Raw genomic sequence first — 16,855 nt, 5'->3', positions numbered from 1 at the left:
GGCTTCCAATGCAATGTTGCTTGAGGGGTTCTCCCTAAGGTAGACATCACCAGCAAAACCATAGTCATAAAAGTACTACAGTGTAGAATGGGGTCATCAAGGCAAAATTACATATAGAATGCATCAGTAAAAAGTTTTTGTGCAGCTGTGTGTAGTGGCACATGCATCTAATCCCATGCTCAGGAGGCAGAGGAAGGCAGAGCTCTGTGAGTTCCAGGACAGTCAGAGCTAGATAGTAAAAACCCTACCTCAGAAAGTAAATAAAAGTGTGAAAAGATGGGAACACATTTATAAACTTTATAACCTTGGTGTTTTCAGAAGAAGGAAACGTGTCCTGTCCTGCAGCAGGACACTGTGCTGTGCTGCTGGCCGCTTCAGGTCCCTGTGCTGTGGGTATGACCTTCCTTGGGACATCACTTCCCAATGATAGCTTAGTCAGATATCAGGCTTGGGAAAGACTAATGCTGTCTTCAGGTCAAGTGCTGCAATTCCACGGTGTAGTCATTTGGCCTTGAGTTAAGAAAAAAAAAAAAAAGACAGAAAGATCGACCATCGTTAATGGAGTTCTAATAACACATCATTTTTTCTAGCACTATATTCATCTGTCAAATAACACATTATCTTTAAGGACAATTTTGAACTTCCTACTACGGTTGCAACGTTGTCATTATCCAGAGAACAATTTCTTCTTCAAAGTCACTCAGCCATACATACTGACTTTTCTGAAAGAAGATTTTGTGAGTTATTCTCAGATAGTATTTCGTGTACATATTAATATATATGTAGAAAATAGTGTTGAAGTACTCTTCCTATTTAAAATCTGACATTATTTACCAAAGGCTCAGAAGAAGGATCCAAGTAAAATGTTAAAAAACCAAGGAATTAGACTCAAGTGTACTTCCTAAACTTTTTTAAATTTATGACCCCTTCATGCTTAAATTTTTTATGCAACATATATAAAATAAGTGTACAAATTTACTGATGACTAAGCATAAGTTTATTTTAAAGCAATGCTTTGATATGTATATTGTACTATTAAATATGAAAGTGAATTGCCATGCTTAAGTTGCTAAAGAGAACTCAATCCCGCTGGGTGGTGGTGATGCATACTTTTAATTCCAGCACTCGGGAGGCAGAGGCAGGCGGATCTCTATGAGTTTGAGGCCAGCCTAGTCTACAGAGCAAAACCTCAATCCTGGCTGAATATTTGATAGCAGGAGCAAGGGTATATTTGGTGCTTCTCTGAGTGTGCCACCATCTGTGCTGAGAATGCCACTTCACATAGATATAAAATACAGAACAGCAGAAGTAGATTTAAGGCCACTTAAGAAAGTGTCCCAATTGCAAGCCCAAAACCACTTAGTGATTTATGAAACTCAAGTAACGGCATTTAAAATAAAACTTTCTAACACAATACAATCTAAAGATACTCTAAGTTGACACTTACGTACTGAGAACTGACTCCCACAAGGTTACTTCTGACCACATGCACACTCTGGCATGCACACCCACACACATAACATACATGCACACATATATGTATATATATATATATACATACATACATAAGTGTAACTTAATCTTTTTAAGTTAATTATGTTTTAGAGGCTGGGGTTGTCTCTAATAATGAGAGTGTCTGCCTAGCGTACAGGAGTCCCTGGGTTTTGATTCTTTTTTATTGTATTGTGTACTGTATTGTTTTCAGTGACTAAAGTATAGGGCCCAGGGATTCACACTTGGTTGAAAAGCTTTTAAAATTGGATAAAGTAGAGGTTAGACTTGGGGTTGTTGTTAAAATATGCTTGTGGAGGGTTATAAGGTAGCTTGGGGATGTCCATTCTTAATTTTGTTAGTATTTCCAAGGATATTTGGTTATTATTATTTCTTAAGTTAGACATTTATTTCCTTTGGTTTTCTATGTCTGTGTAAGAAGAACAATCCTATTAAGAATATATGTTTAGCCTAGATGATTCAGTCAAATAAAAACAAGTCACAAAATTATGTTTGCTGTATGAGTCAAGTTTTATTAAAACTAGGAAAGAAGGTGTATAAACCCTGGGGAAAGACAGACAGCCAAGGTTAATGTCTGCAGCCTTGACAAGGGCAGTTATTTCACTATTTCTTTGTGGGTTTTGCTACAGCAATAACCGAGACGGAAGAAAGCAAACAAGTTATAGTTCGGAGCACATACATGGATAAATTGCTTTGAGATTATTTCAAGCTTGAATAAGTCACATATAAAATAAACAAACCCTTGCAGATCCTTAACCTCAGATTCTGACTCAGTGGCTGAGCCAGAGAGGTGGTCCAGCAAGTACTTGCCACCAAGACACCTGAGTTTGATACCTGGACCCACGTGGTAGAGAGAATCCAGTCTGACAAGTTGTTCTCTGAAGTCCACAGGCACACTGTGGTGCGCACATGCATATGCACATGCACACACACACACCAATATATATACACATTATATATATATATATATGATTAAATATGTATATAATCATTTTAAACACAGATTCAGAGAGCTAATGAGATGGTTTAGCATGTAGGAGTACTTGATGTTCAATTGTAAGGGTCAGAGTTTGAATCCCAACACCCATGAAACAAGCTGTACAATCTGAACGTGTCTGTATCCACACCCATGTAACAAGTCGTGCAACCTGAATGTGTCTGTATCCACACCCATGTAACCAGCCATGCAATCTGAACATGTCTGTATCCACAGCTCTGGACTGAAAAATATAGGAGAGTAGCTAGGGCTTGCTGGCATCCACTCTAGCTAAGAAAATAACAGTACAAGATTCAGAGAGAGACCCTGCCTGAAAGGAATAGTCAGAGAAAGTATGTAGCCTCGAACTCACCTGCCTCTACCTAAGACATGCACTATAATATTAGGCTAAAATCTATTATTATTGTTGTTGTTGTTTAATTATCTGATTTTGCTAAAGAGGTCTTTATGAATGAAAGATCTTCATGAATGTATTTATAAAGAGATTATGGATGAGGCTAGTCTAGTGGCGTATACCTTCAATCCCAGGGCTCCAAAGGCAGCGGCAGGAGGATCTCTGTGCATTCAATACCAGCCTGGTCTGTATAGAGAGCTCCTGGACAGCCAGGATTACATTAAAAACCTAAAAACCTATCTCCAAAATAAGTTTATTAATTTTTTTATGAAAAGTGAAACCTGTAAGTAGTTTGAATTCTTGATAGTGCTTTTTAAGATTCTGACATATCTAGGCTTGGTCTATTTTAGTACAGAATATATCTTGCAAAACAAAATTTAAAAAAAAAGTATGCAATGTATGCTCCAAACACTGCATTCAGTGAACTTCAGTCAACCTTGAAATTATTTGATGAGCTAGTCACTTCAAAAGGCAAAGGAAAATAGCTTACAGAAATAGTAGTTGCTAAAAAGTTACACTGAAATGCACGAACCATGACCACAAGCCAATAAACTTGGCCCCGTGTACACATAAGGAGGGGCTGAAGAACAGAGCCAGTGATGAAATGCTTACCCAGCAAGAGGCCCTGGCTTCCATCCCCAGCTTCTGTCCCCAGCAATGCAAAATAAAAGCTAAGTAGAAACAGTAAATAGAATTATCAAGAAGGTGTTGGGCCAAAGCTTCCTTCCCATCCTAATTTCTTCACTGCTCTCCTTTGGGAGGAGAGGTAAAGAACACATGCACAGAAGTGTGCAGGTGTGTGCTCCAGAGCAAGGAGGAGTCTTCCTCTGTTGCTCTCCACTGAATTTTTTTTGTTTTTGTTTTTGTTTTTTTTTGTTTTGTTTTGTTTTTCGAGACAGGGTTTCCCTGTAGTTTCTAGAGCCTGTCCTGGAACTAGCTCTTGTAGACCAGGCTCGAACTCAGAGATCCGCCTGCCTCTGCCTCTGAATTTTTTAAAGCAAGGTCTCTCACTGAAATTGGAGCTCCCTGATTGGCTAAGCTGGCTGGCTCATGAGCTATCAGGATTTGCCTGTCTCTGCCGCCCAATACTTTGTCCAATGCTTCTGTTACTGGTGCATGTAGGCATGCCCTGTGTGGTGGTTTGAAAGAAAATGGTCCCCAAAGGGAGTGGCACTATTAGGAGATGTGGAGTAGGTGTGGCCTTGTTGGAGGAAGTGTTTCACTGTGGGGTTGGGCTTTGAGATCTCATATGCTCAAACCCCACCCAATGTCTCAGTTCACTTCCTGTTGCCTGCAAGATATAGAACTCTCCGCTGTCTCTCTAGCACCATGTCTTCCTGTTTGCTGACACCACCCTGATGATAATGGACTGAACCTCTGAAACTATAAGCTGCCATCTCAATTAAATGTTTTCCTTTATAAGAGTTGCCATGGGGCTAGAGAGACGGCTCAGTGGTTAAGAGCAGTGGCTGCTCTTCTAGAGGTCCTGAGCTCAATTCCCAGCAACCACATAGTGGCTCACAACCATCTGTAATGAGATCTGGTGCCCTCTTCTGGTCTGCAGGCATATATGGAGGCAGAATGTTATATACATAATAAGTAAATAAAAATCTTTTTTAAAAAAAGTGTTGCCATGGTCATGGTGCCCCTTCAAACCCTAAGGCACCCCGCTTTTCACTATAGGTACTAGGAATTCAGACTCAGGTCCTCTGGCTTACAAAGCAAGAGGTCTTGAATACTGAGATCTCTTCCCATCCCCAAAGATCTCTTCCTTAAAAAATGTCGTCTGTTGGGCTGGAGAGATGGCTCAGTGGTTAAGAGCACCACCTGCTCTTCCAGAGGTCCTGAGTTCAATTCCCAGCAACCACATGGTGGCTCACAACCATCTGTAATGAGACCTGGCGCCCTCTTCTGGGGGGCGGGCATACATGGAGGCAGACTGTTGTATACATAATAAATAAATAAATCTTTAAAAAAATGTTGTCTGTTTATTATCAGCCGGATGCCACTGACTTATAATCTGTGGCATAAAGGAAATAATACACATTGGAATGGTACATAACCGAGGCTGCTCTTGCGGGGAATGAAGTTTCCAGATAGTGGGAGGGAGGAGTTGGTGGGGAACGACAAGCCAGGTGTTTACGATCATGTATGTGCCCGCAGGTGAGCGAGATGGAGGTGAACGGACAGTTCGAATCCGTGTGTGAGTCTGTGTTCAGCGAGCTGGAGTCGCAGGCTGTGGAAGCTCTGGACCTGCCCATGCCTGGCTGCTTCCGCATGCGGAGCCACAGCTATGTGCGGGCCATCGAGAAGGGCTGCTCCCAGGACGACGAGTGCGTGTCACTGAGGTCGTCCTCCCCTCCCCGCACAACCACCACAGTGAGGACCATCCAAAGCAGCACCGGTGAGTGAGCCAGGAGCCCCAGCCTGGCCGCAACTGTCCAGGAAGTGGGTGGCTTTGCTGTAGTCACGTGGTTGACAGTAACAAACTCCCACCTGCTTGCCACATAGAACGACAGTCTCCTCACATGGCCCTACCCACGCCTCCCGTCATTCTCACATGCTCCTCCCTCCATCACCACGCTAAAACTCCACAGGGACAGCTACCGCCCTCCTCAGGCTGAGACTAAAGCAAGCAGGCTGAGACTAACCAAAAACACCTGCTTCTTGGCGTCAGCCTGATTCCTTTTTATTCCAAGGTAGCCATGGTGTGACTCTTCCAGGAGACCTAAAATATCCTGTTAAAATTTAAAAGAAAAAAGAAAAAGAAAAGAAAAATGGATGGACTAGTATCATTGACTAGGCATTTATGAAGTTTTTTTTTACAACAAAAAGCAGATTTATTTCATTAGTTTAAACCCTGCCATATAGAAACAGCTCCTCCCTCTTGACTATGATTTTGCAGGGGAACTGTATTTTTACGGGCAAAATTTTCGATGCAGAGGCATGGGAAAGCTTAACTCGTTTCCATGGCACTGGAAGCTGCATAGTAATACAGCCTTGCGCTGTGTGTGACTGAATAACAATTGCGCGCCAAGAAAATCCCTCCATCTTAGCTGGGTTTCACTTTATGACTGAATTCAGCCTCACTCCAATAGAGTAATTCTACAAAAACACCACCAACTTAAGAGTCAAGATAAATAGTGATGAATAAATTAGAAACGCCTACCCCAGGATATCATATTAATAAATATTAATAAGTGATGAGTAAACTAGAGATGCCCGTACCGGGATATCATATTGTTCTGTGTTAGTGCTGGGGGCACCAATGTCTGCGTTAGCCTGGCGTGGTGAAGCATGCCTGTAATTCCAGTCCTTGGGAGGCTGAGGCAGGAGGACCGTGAATCCGAGTCAAACACTTCATACTAAAACCTCTCAAAAACATGTAATCGCAGTAACTGTCCTTCATTATAGAATTTCTGAAGGCTTGCGTGATAACCTCTAAAACCCCTACTAACTAGAGGTAAACGATTGACGTAAGGATTCGTAAAAAAAAAAAAAAAAAAAAAAACCCAAGGAGCTGAACAAAGATTTTTGGCCATGACGAACTGAGAAACGCTGCTAGCATGAACCGCTCCACACTGTGAGCCCGACCAGTCATATCCAGACTGCAGAGAGTGGATGAGATACTCAGTTCTTGGTAGGCAATCCCCGAGAGCAGTGTCAGACAATGCTTAATGAAATAGAGGTGATTCACGAAGCCTTCAAAATGTCTTTCAAATATCAGTCACAGAACATTCTGTATGTTTAATGTCGTGCCGTACATGTGGTTTTGAAGGTCTGCTCTCTCCTGCAGCTTATCAGTGTGTGTCTGCCGGTGTTCCCCGTTCCCCACCCTCACCCTCCAAACAACACTTCCCCGATGCTGGGCCCATTCCTCTCTAACAGTCGCATTGCCTGCCAGACAAAACCAGTCCTTACATGCAGATAATTTAGAGCGTGGTCCCCTTGAACCTGGGAGAAACTGTGAAGGAGAGGCTCTCCAGCTTGCTCCTCCCCCTTGGGGACAGGTATGGAGATAAAGTGGCAAGGAGACTCTGACTGGCTGTGCCCTGGTCACCTCTCAGAACGGTTGTGGCTTTTGTCACTAACAGACAGTGACTTGTGGTCTTCAGGGTCTCCACGGCAGTTCTCAGCTCCGCAGACACTCACCGCTGACCCTGCCAACTCCCCATCTCTGGAGACCCGCAGAGTTCAGACAATAAGGTTGCCAAATAAAAGCCAGTCTTGCCAGTTAATACCAGGTAAATAGTAAGTAATATATAAGAAGCCCAAATATGGGACAGGAAAAGGAACCAGACTCTGGGATCTTGTAACATGGAAGGAGTGTAAATGAGAGTCACCCACCCACTAAAAACAAAGCATGCAAGGCTCTGTCTGGGTTGGGGCCTCCATTCACTGGCTAACTTCAGCCAGATGGCCCAGAGGTGACCAGGCTGTTTGCTTGGACAAAGGAAGTGTCAGACTTTCATTAGGTTTTTGGTTGGTTGGTTGGTTGGTTTTTGGGTTTTGGGGTTTTTTTAGAGCGGGCTAAAGTAACCATCGGTTGGTGACAGGCACAGTTTCAGGAGGTATTTTCCTTTTTATGAGCAAGCATTCTGCCCTTCAGGCTTTGCAGACTCTCGGGAAGTGACTTAAGCTTCAGCTGCTGAGTTCCTCCTGCTGCTGAACCCAACATCCAAATGTCCCGCCTGTGCTTGGGGATTTTCAGGGCTGTTAAGTCCCTCCTGCTGCTGGCACCTTTGTCTTGACCTCATGGTTTGGTTTGCCATTATAATAAGGATGAGGGACTGTAGGTGCCTGAGCTGGCAAGAAAGCAGAAGAGCGGGAGAAACATACCCACTCCAAAGGATAGCGGACAAGATTTTACCCTGTATTAATACGGTCTTGGACAAAATACGACGAAACGCTGAGCTGAATAGAGTCTGGCTCAAAGGTCACAGCAACAAAAGGGACACGATATGGGGACAAGGATGCCAGGCCTTTTATCCCATTTTAATAATACATTAGCTAGCCTATGGGTTCTAAGAAAGAGTCGATGGCTTTTAGCAAAAGCGGTCTCCCAGCTCCTAAGAAGTTACCTAGACAACGCTATCATAACCCACAGGCCAGAAGCCTTAGCTCCGGTAACCCAGATAGAAGCTGATAATTTGTTGCTCACTTGTGACCACCAACATTGTGACTGTTGGCCAACTATGCATGAATGCTAGGATTCTGCTAGGCAGGCTGTGGAATGTCTGAACTGATGGGGGGTTGTGGCAAGAGATCTCCTGGTTATTACCATTGTGCGCCCATCTCAAACCCTCCTGGGTTTAGCTTGGTTGTAGGGAACTCCTGATCCACAACATTCTGGCCTTGGGGCCTCATCTGGTATTTGATGACCACGGCGTTTTAAAGGCCTTTCATTCATTTATCTCTTGTCGCTGTGCAGTGATTCCTACCTGTCAGTAAATAATGATACTGAGGTAGTATTTGGGGTCTCTGGGGGTCTCTGCTGGAAGCCAGCATACCTATTAGGAAATGGGTGGTACCTACAAGGGTGTCCCATATCATTCCACCCAGCCTCTGAGTTGACCCCAGGGGGCTTTAACAGGAGTCCCCTGCATATGAGACCCTCCCAGAACAGGGACAGCAAGTGAAAAGCTCAGAGACAACTGCACCCTCTCTCCCCTGTCCTGAGTGCGTGCAGCATCCACCTGCAGCTCTCTGGGTGAGCCACTCCATGCTCTGTGACTTGCTCCAGGTGAGGGAGAGATGGCGCCGTGCCAGATTTTCACACAAGGCAGCTGTTGGCTTCACTCTTAAACACCAAACTCAACATTAACCAAACATTATGGAAAAGCAAACGGCTTTAAGTAAGGAAATCATTACAGAGGGTTCTGAGCAAATCTGTCTGATATTTAGGAACACAGCATGGGAGATCCCAGTATTACATTTCACGGTCTCTCTAGCTCATTGGTTTGTTCTTTCTGAAAGAATCCATAATTTCTATTATGTGGTTCTTTGCCCATTGTCCTCCCCAGTCCCCACCACATCACCTTCCCTTTTCTCAGTGCTGGTGTATTGGGATTTCTTGTTGAATTTTTTTTCTAGTAGCTTCTTCCTCACCCTGAAGCAAATAGTTTCCTGTATAAATCTCTTCTCATAGGATTTACTAGCATGTTAAAACGTGGACTCACATCGGGTCATCAGAAGCGACTTTGCCTTCTTGAGGTCCCCCGTGTATAGAGGTCAGCCTGCTTGGGTTAGTGAACAAGACGGAGATTCCCGCTTTGACTTCTCCGCCTTTGCTCTTTAATCGCGCATTCTCCCAACAGATTCGATGTTGGCTAAACACCCTCGCTCCAGAAGAACGCCCTCTTTTTTTCATCTGCTATTATTTTTAAGACTGCTGTCATTCCTAAGAGTTCGGTTTTTATGTCTGTCCATTTTAGCCCTCAGCATGTCCAACAAGATGTTCTATTGATCTTCTCTCTTCCAGTCTTCCTCTTGATGCATATTTGCTCAGCCAAACCATAAGCAAAAGTCCACAGAGGGTGCTTATGCCACACAGGGGAGTCACGCAGATGAGATCAGTTGTAAGTAGCCGTAGGGACCTTTTAGTCATGATGAGGTGGTGAGGAAGGAAGGCGTCTGCTCAGATCATGGTGTATCAGGGAGTTAGTGACCTGTCTTTATGCTTCCACTGATTTGTTAATTTCTAGTTATCTATGAGAAAATCAGGCATTCCCTGAGCTCATAATCCACTTCAGTCACCCAGATCACTCTGAATTTAGATTGGATAAACTTCTAATGACTCTCCAGGTCTGTGGGATGCTCTCTATCGCTTTGATACAAACGCATATTGTGTTATCAATTGTGACAATATTATCTACTACACCCCCCCCCAAACAATTATTGTTTCCATGGTAAGAATATTCATCTGAGCTGGACTTGGTGGCTCACGCCTTTCATCCTAGCATTTGGGAAGCAGAAACAAGCAGATCTCTGAGTTCAAGGCCAGCTTGGTCTACAAAACAAGCTTGAGGCCAGCCAGGGCTACAGAGAAATTCTGGCTTGAAGAAACCAGACCAAATCAAAATGAAACAAACCAGCCAAAGAATGCCTGCTCTGAAGTATGCAATCCCTGTTATGTTACAAGCAGCCTGCGGGACACTAGGGCTTTGCAGCTTTCCCTCCTCCTGTGTTAAGTGAGATAAGACAGACATTACATGTTCTCACTCATATGTGGAGTCTGAAGAAGGTGGATTTCACAGGAGTAGAGCACGGAACAGTGAACGACGGCACAGGCTGAGAGGATGGGAGGGGGGAGGGGAGGAGGTGGGCAGAGCTTGATCAGCCTGTCCAAGATTTTATATAAGTCACTGTTGACTAAGATCAGAGCTATGTTAGGAAAGTAAAATGAAAAAAAAAATGAGATACTTAGCTTCATGTCTGAGAAAAAAACGCTCTTGCTTCATTCATCTAAATATTTTTGGTAAAAGTAGATCTTGGTGACCCAAATAAACCCTGATGTCTCCGCACAGTGATGGATTGAGCCTACTTCTTACAGAATACACCAATGCAAAGATATGCATTTAAGGGTAGGTTTTCTTTTTAGCTAGGCAAGCTGGCATCTCGGCAGGCCCCTCTACCTCTGAGCCCAGACTGACAACTGATGATGCCAATAACCTGAGTATGATATCATATTCAGGTGAACTATGACATCACAGCTGTATGCGGTCACATTCCAAACACAGAAACATGGTAATAAGTGTGTAGAAAGAAAAAGAAAAATCAATAGCTGAACATACCTATAATCTCAGCACTTCAAAGGCTAATTAAGTAAGACAGGAGGATTACAAGTTCAAGACTGGACTGGGCTATACAGGAGACCTTGTTTCAAAGAAGGAAGAGGAGGAAGAGGAGCAGGGGATAATGGTTGCAGCAGGCATTAGGGCTCCAAGTGGACACAAAATCAGGATTAAAGGCCCAGGTCTTCTGAAAATAGCCCTTTGCACCTACAGGATGCTCTATGAACTTCATGATTATAAATTTAATGCGAATTTCTTTGTATGTAAAGTGAGGTTAGAATAGAGCGTCTCATCCCAGACTTACTGAAGTCTTCGATTTCAGAGTCGTTTCTTCCTGCCAGGCACTAAGTTAATTAATAAACTTCCAATAAAGCAGCTGGGGAACGTTCAGAAGCTCACGACCAGATAGCAAACAGAAGCCTTCTGAACAAAGCCCCTTTGTGTTCTGTTCAAGATAAAAATCAAGTAATATATGTCTGGCTATTGCCTGGCCGGGTTCCTGCTCTCTGCTAATGACGTCTCTGTCTTTGAATCTCTCCACATAAGACAGGACATCTGCTTAGACACACCTTGGGAAAGTTAGGCAAAAAGAAAGGAAAGGAAGAGCAACATTTCTGGGGCAGCCCACTCGCCTGTGATATAACCCCCGTCCTGGTCTATTTTCTATCAGAGAAAGTTGGCTGATAAACTCAGAAGACTTTGCATTAGGTTCCCCTTTTGTCTTTGGAGCACCTGAGATGGGATTCCTCCAAAGCATTAAAAAATCATGAGAGTGCAAACATTCTTTCTGGCTGACACAAGCACAATTTAAAATATGGAGAACAACCAGGTGTTTTCATCTCCTCACCCGGCAATTCTAAAGTATAAAAGTCATCTCTTGAGAGTGGAGTGTCCATGCCTTAATAGCCAGCCCAGGACCCCTCTACCTTTGCCCAGGGAGGATTGCCATAGGCAAATAGTGAAGGGGCCCCATGGGGCTTCTGAGTGGCAGGAAGTGCCGTGAAGCCCAGAAAAGATTAGTGGGAATGCAATCTTCAAGTTACACGTCGGAAAGCTGCCACTGTGGCTTGGGTTTCAATGCTCTGTCCGGTTTAGTGGCTGATAATGGTCATAGCTAACCTCCACACACACACATTGTGAACCAGCTGCATGATCATCCCATGACATCCTAACAAATGCTCTATGGCATGTATGTGATATTATCTTCATCTTGCAGTTAAAAAATAAGAATGGCAGAGACGGCGCAGCAGGCAGCCGCTTGCTAAAGGGCATGAAAGACTGAAGGGCTGGGTTAGACCCTGGGGACCCACTTAAAGGTGGAACAATAGAAGCAACTTCACAACGTTGTCCTCTAACCTCCACACAGACCCCAGGGCATTTACACACAAACACACATGTGTGTGCACACATACACACACATGTGCACACACGCACATAAACGTACAGAATGATGATGATGATGATGATAAAACATTAACATTTTAGGAAAATTAAGTTTACACACTGTGACCAAATCTCGTAGGTGTACATGACAATGAAAGCTCTCAAATTATTTCTATAATTATCTATAAATTTTTTAAAGATAAAGTATACTCTAAAGTAACTTAACGAAGTCTATTTCTATCCTGAGAAGCCTGGGAAATTTTTCCTTATTCTTTACTCTCATTAATTTAGCTCATACCACACTGAAACCTGTATCTTCCTTAAAAGTTTCTGAAAACCTCTCTTTTATAAAGAGAAATTGTCTGGAGGACCTCTCTGAGTCCCAGGAGGGTCTGGTCTACAGAGTGAGTTTCAGGACAGCCAAAGCCACACCATTAACTCTCCGCCTTGAAAAAAACAAAGGAAAAAAAAACAAAGAAAAAAAGGAAAAAGAAAAGAAAATGTTCTGCCCACATATTATTACCACAATCTCTGGTGTTGCATTGCCAGTGAAATGGCTGTTTAAAGGTGTTCGAAATAGAAATGTAAATGAATAAAGAAATAGCCTATAAAATAGGAAGCACCCTCTGGGTTTAAAATTTCCTATCTCATTTTGTTGTGTTGATAGTAGGATAGATTTTAAGATCAAATGTCCAGTCCCCGTTTGCCACAGCTCTGTCAGGCAACCTGACTAGAAAAAAGAAATTTCTGCCAACCCATATGTAAACCAAGCAGGTAGCAAATGCTGCTTTGTGGCTGGTGAAAAAGACAAGGGTCTCTCTGCCCTTGTGCCAAGTCAAAAGAAACGTCCTATGGTAATTTAATCCTGACATGACAGGTCTTTTTATGGAACCGGGAAGCAAAGACATGAGATGACCCAGTTACAAAGGTCAGACAACACAAATTAGTCAATTAGGGTTCTTTAACGCCATGACTTGTCAGATAAAATTTCCAGATTAAAAAAATAAAAATACTGATCTGAAAATATAGCACCTAAAATCTTACCATTTTCCTTTCTATCCATAGACATCATTGTAAAATAAAGAAACTCTTTGATCGAGGCTGGCCTCCAATGCACTATGTAGCCAAGGATGACCTTGAACTTCTGATCCAGATTCCTCCTCTGGATTGCTGGGGTGCAGGCATTCAACAGAACATCGTTTACAGGGTGCTTAGCTCAAACATAAGGCTTTGTACATGCCGGGCAGATACTCTGCCAACCATGTTAACCCAAGTCCTCAGAAAATGATTTAAAAACAAACAAAAAAACATTAGACAAGGGTCCAGCAGGAAGAATAGGGGACAGGGAAGAAGGGTTAAAAAATGAAGTATAAACCGGGCGGTGGTGGCACACGCCTTTAATCCCAGCACTCGGGAGGCAGAGGCAGGCGGATCTCTGAGTTCGAGGCCAGCCTGGTCTACAAGAGCTAGATCCAGGACAGGCTCTAGAAACTGCAGGGAAACCCTGTCTCGGAAAAAAAAAGAAAAAAAAGAAAAAAAATGAAGTATATTGTATGGGGAATGTCATATGAAAATCAGTACTCTGTATGATAACTTTAAATGACTGTAAAATAAGTTTCTCCTCTACTCTGAAAGATCGATAGATACTAGATAGGCAGGCACATGAGTAGCTAGTCAGTCAATCTAGAGTCACAATGGCAGTTCAGCTGAAAACCATACCTATAATTAACACTGATATTAAGCAGCTCTCTAAAGCCCCTTTGATGTTCCAAGCGTTCCTAGCTCCAGGTGGTGAAATCAAGGCCTGAGGTTTTGAATTTCTGCTACACCCCTCAAAGTGATTTTCACCTTTTGGATACTCAGTGTCCTCGATTGAAAACAGAACTAAAATGAGCAGTTCCGCGACCTTGCCCCATTGGCAACTGAAACCATCTTACACTTGTTTTAAGGATAAATCAATGGCGGTGCAGCCACAGGTGCTTCTTCTGCTCTCTGCCGATACAGTGTTGCTGTACACACTGTTTCCATACCTCTTCTTCCCGGTTTACCAGTATCTTTTCATCTGCTTTCTGTATCCCATTGTGGAACCCACCTTCCCACCCCAAAACATTTTAAGAGAACTTTGTTTTTCTCCTCTCTACAGTGCCACTTGTGGCCAGAGGCTCATGGGACTGTAAATGTTTGCTTTTGTTATTTCATTGTAAAGCTTCCGCCTGTCACCTTTGATATTAAACATTTTATTTTCAGCATAAAGGCGGTTGGATGTGGTGCGGTGATGCAGGCCTATACTCCTCGCAGGCCTTTGAGAGTTGGAGACAAGTGAGTTCTAGAACAGTCCACACCACACAGCTAGATCTGATGATCCCAAGAGAAGGGAGGGGAGGAAGAAGAATTGTGGATTTTTAGGAAATTACAAAGACTGCAGAGATCCTTATAATGTTCCCATTTCCTCCAGCAGTGACATGGAACCCAGGTGCTTCTGTAAAGAAAGGGGAAGGGGGAGGGGAGGAAGAAATGTTTTCATGATTCATGATTAACTGAGGTCTCTCGAGTTCGGTTCCTCTCAGGGTAGTTGAAGCCATTCCTACTTGCTTTGATGTTATTTCTTTTCATTATAAGAATTCTAAGATGAACCAAAATAACTATGAAGTGGAAAGCAGAAAAAAAAGAGATGTCTTCACTGTAGCCTCACTGGGAAGAGAGACAGAGAGATCCAGTGACTCTCCAGTCCCATCTTCATCTTCAGGGTCCAGAAGTGACATTAAATAGACAGTCAAGGGTAAACACATCTAAGTGGTCCCGGTCAGGGTGTGGTCCTGTCCAGCACTCACTCATCATTGGCTGGGCTTCGGGTTCTTCCTATGGGGCTGGTCCAACAAGTTGTTTGAACTGTAGACTCTCTTTCCCAGAGCTGACCTTTTCCCAGCATGAGATTCCGAGGGACATCCCTTCTTATTTGGGGTTCACTGTTCCTACAGTCCGATTGAGATACAAGCCTGTTACAATCCCCCCGCTTTCTGTCTTAGCACCTCCATCTTGAGTTGGAATAAGTCTATACCTGCAACAATATAATAACCAAAATGCAAGTAAGAGCCAAGCTTAGAACACAGTCAGTGCAGGGGGCCTTGGATTGAACCATTTCTCATGACCTCATGGCTTTTAGATTTTTGGGGAGAGGCTGAATCAGGCAGCTATGTGCTGTTGGTTTGAACAGGTTTGAACAGGGTCTTGTCAGGAAGCCTAGGCTGGTCTCAAACTTACAATTCCCCTACTTCTGCACCCAAGTGCTGGGGTTAGAGGTAAGCACTGCTGTGCATAAAAATCATTTGTAAAACATCCTTCCTTTGCCCTCCTTGACTCTCATGGTGCCAGCTCTTGGGGTTCTGAGGATTTGGAAGGATTTTCCCTTTAGATGTCAGTTAGCAGTTCATTTACAAACCACAGCTGCAGGTGGCCTCTGAGAGAATAGAGTTGGGGACAAAGGGCAAAGCTACATCAACCCAGGCCCCGCTGTCCTGAAAACATAAATCCATGTCTTTGTAATTCTTGCTCTGATGAAAGTAAAGATCGCAGAGACAGTGCCCTGTTCCAGCCAGCAATGCTCCCTGAGCAGTCATAGAGATCCGCGGCCACGCTGTAATGGCGCAGGCCAGAGAGCTTTTCAGAAAACAGGAAAAGTGAAAGAGGAAGTGGGAGTATAGGAAACCATTGCCGCTGCTATTCATGCAATGGCTGGACATGTAGCTCAGATAAAGCTACACCAACAACAGCACTAAGGAGCCTCTTCGTGCAGCACATCACAGCATTGAAAACACAGGCTCGTGCTTCCCTGGATCCTGCACATCTTCGTACACAGCTCTGCGTCTCTGGGAGAACAGAGCTCCCGCTCTGGCAGCTGCTCCTCCCCACCCTCTCAGACCTCTCTCTTGACTGTGCCTCCCTGCTCCCTTCCTCCTGTCCCAGGGGTAGCTCGAGGGCATTGGGCCATTTCTCATACATTCTAACAGCTCAAGCAAAACATCAGAATAAAGCAGCCAAATCCAAACAAAGCCAGGCTAAACGGTTGTCCCATTTCTGATACATGTGCTTCCAGAAATCTGTCTCTATGTGAGATAATACGGCATGGATAAGACCCCAGAAATCGCAGGCTCACATTTCACCAGAAAAGGCCACAGATAGCTGAGGCTTCTCGGCCAAGTCTTGTAAGATAAGTCACTGCAGTGGCACTGTGAAGCCTTCATCCAAGCAAAGAGAATATAAATCTGCAGGGTTATGTACTGAATTTCATATTATTTTACTTGGGGGGTGGGGCTGGTCTGTGCATCTGTGCAGGGGTCCATGCAAGCCTATATGGATGTCCTAGGTCAACATATGGGTGTCTCCTTATTCATTTCTCCACTTTAGGTTGTGAGATATGGTCCCTCGCTGAAGCCATAACTCAGCACTTCTGCTAAGCTGGCTGGCCCAGTATCCGGATGTCCCTGCCCTCCAACTCTGGGGTTGCAGACATGCACAGCACACCAAGCTTTCGCATGGGGTCTAAGGATCCAAGCTCTGGTCCTCTCGCTCTTCCAGCAGGCACTCTCCCTGACAAGCCATGTCCCCAGCCCTGTGAGCATAATTAACAGTATATCCGTGGATACCTTTAAACCTGGAGCACGTCTATCGCGCATGCTCCTGTCGAGTGCATCTAACAGAGCAGTTTCCCTCCCTAATGATGAGCACACCAGTCTATTCCCCCTGAGCTTCATGGCCTTGCCGTTAGCTTTAATGTCA

General features: G+C 43.9%; 1 protein-coding gene across 8 annotated transcripts in view; it reads left to right on the top strand.

Moving 5' to 3' along the window:
• The window catches only part of Dlgap1 (DLG associated protein 1), a 270,222-nt gene that overhangs the window by 133,877 nt on the left and 119,490 nt on the right, over positions 1 to 16,855 (top strand). For all 8 annotated transcript variants that reach the window (XM_038315307.1, XM_038315308.1, XM_038315306.1 and 5 more), the window contains exon 4: positions 5,067 to 5,307. In XM_038315307.1, the coding sequence (XP_038171235.1) occupies positions 5,067 to 5,307 (241 nt within the window). The remainder of the gene's footprint in view (positions 1 to 5,066; positions 5,308 to 16,855) is intronic.

The sequence above is a fragment of the Arvicola amphibius genome, chromosome 18, assembly GCF_903992535.2.
Source record: "Arvicola amphibius chromosome 18, mArvAmp1.2, whole genome shotgun sequence".
Lineage (NCBI taxonomy): Eukaryota > Metazoa > Chordata > Mammalia > Rodentia > Cricetidae > Arvicola > Arvicola amphibius.
This window is presented reverse-complemented; position numbering and strand designations above follow the sequence as displayed.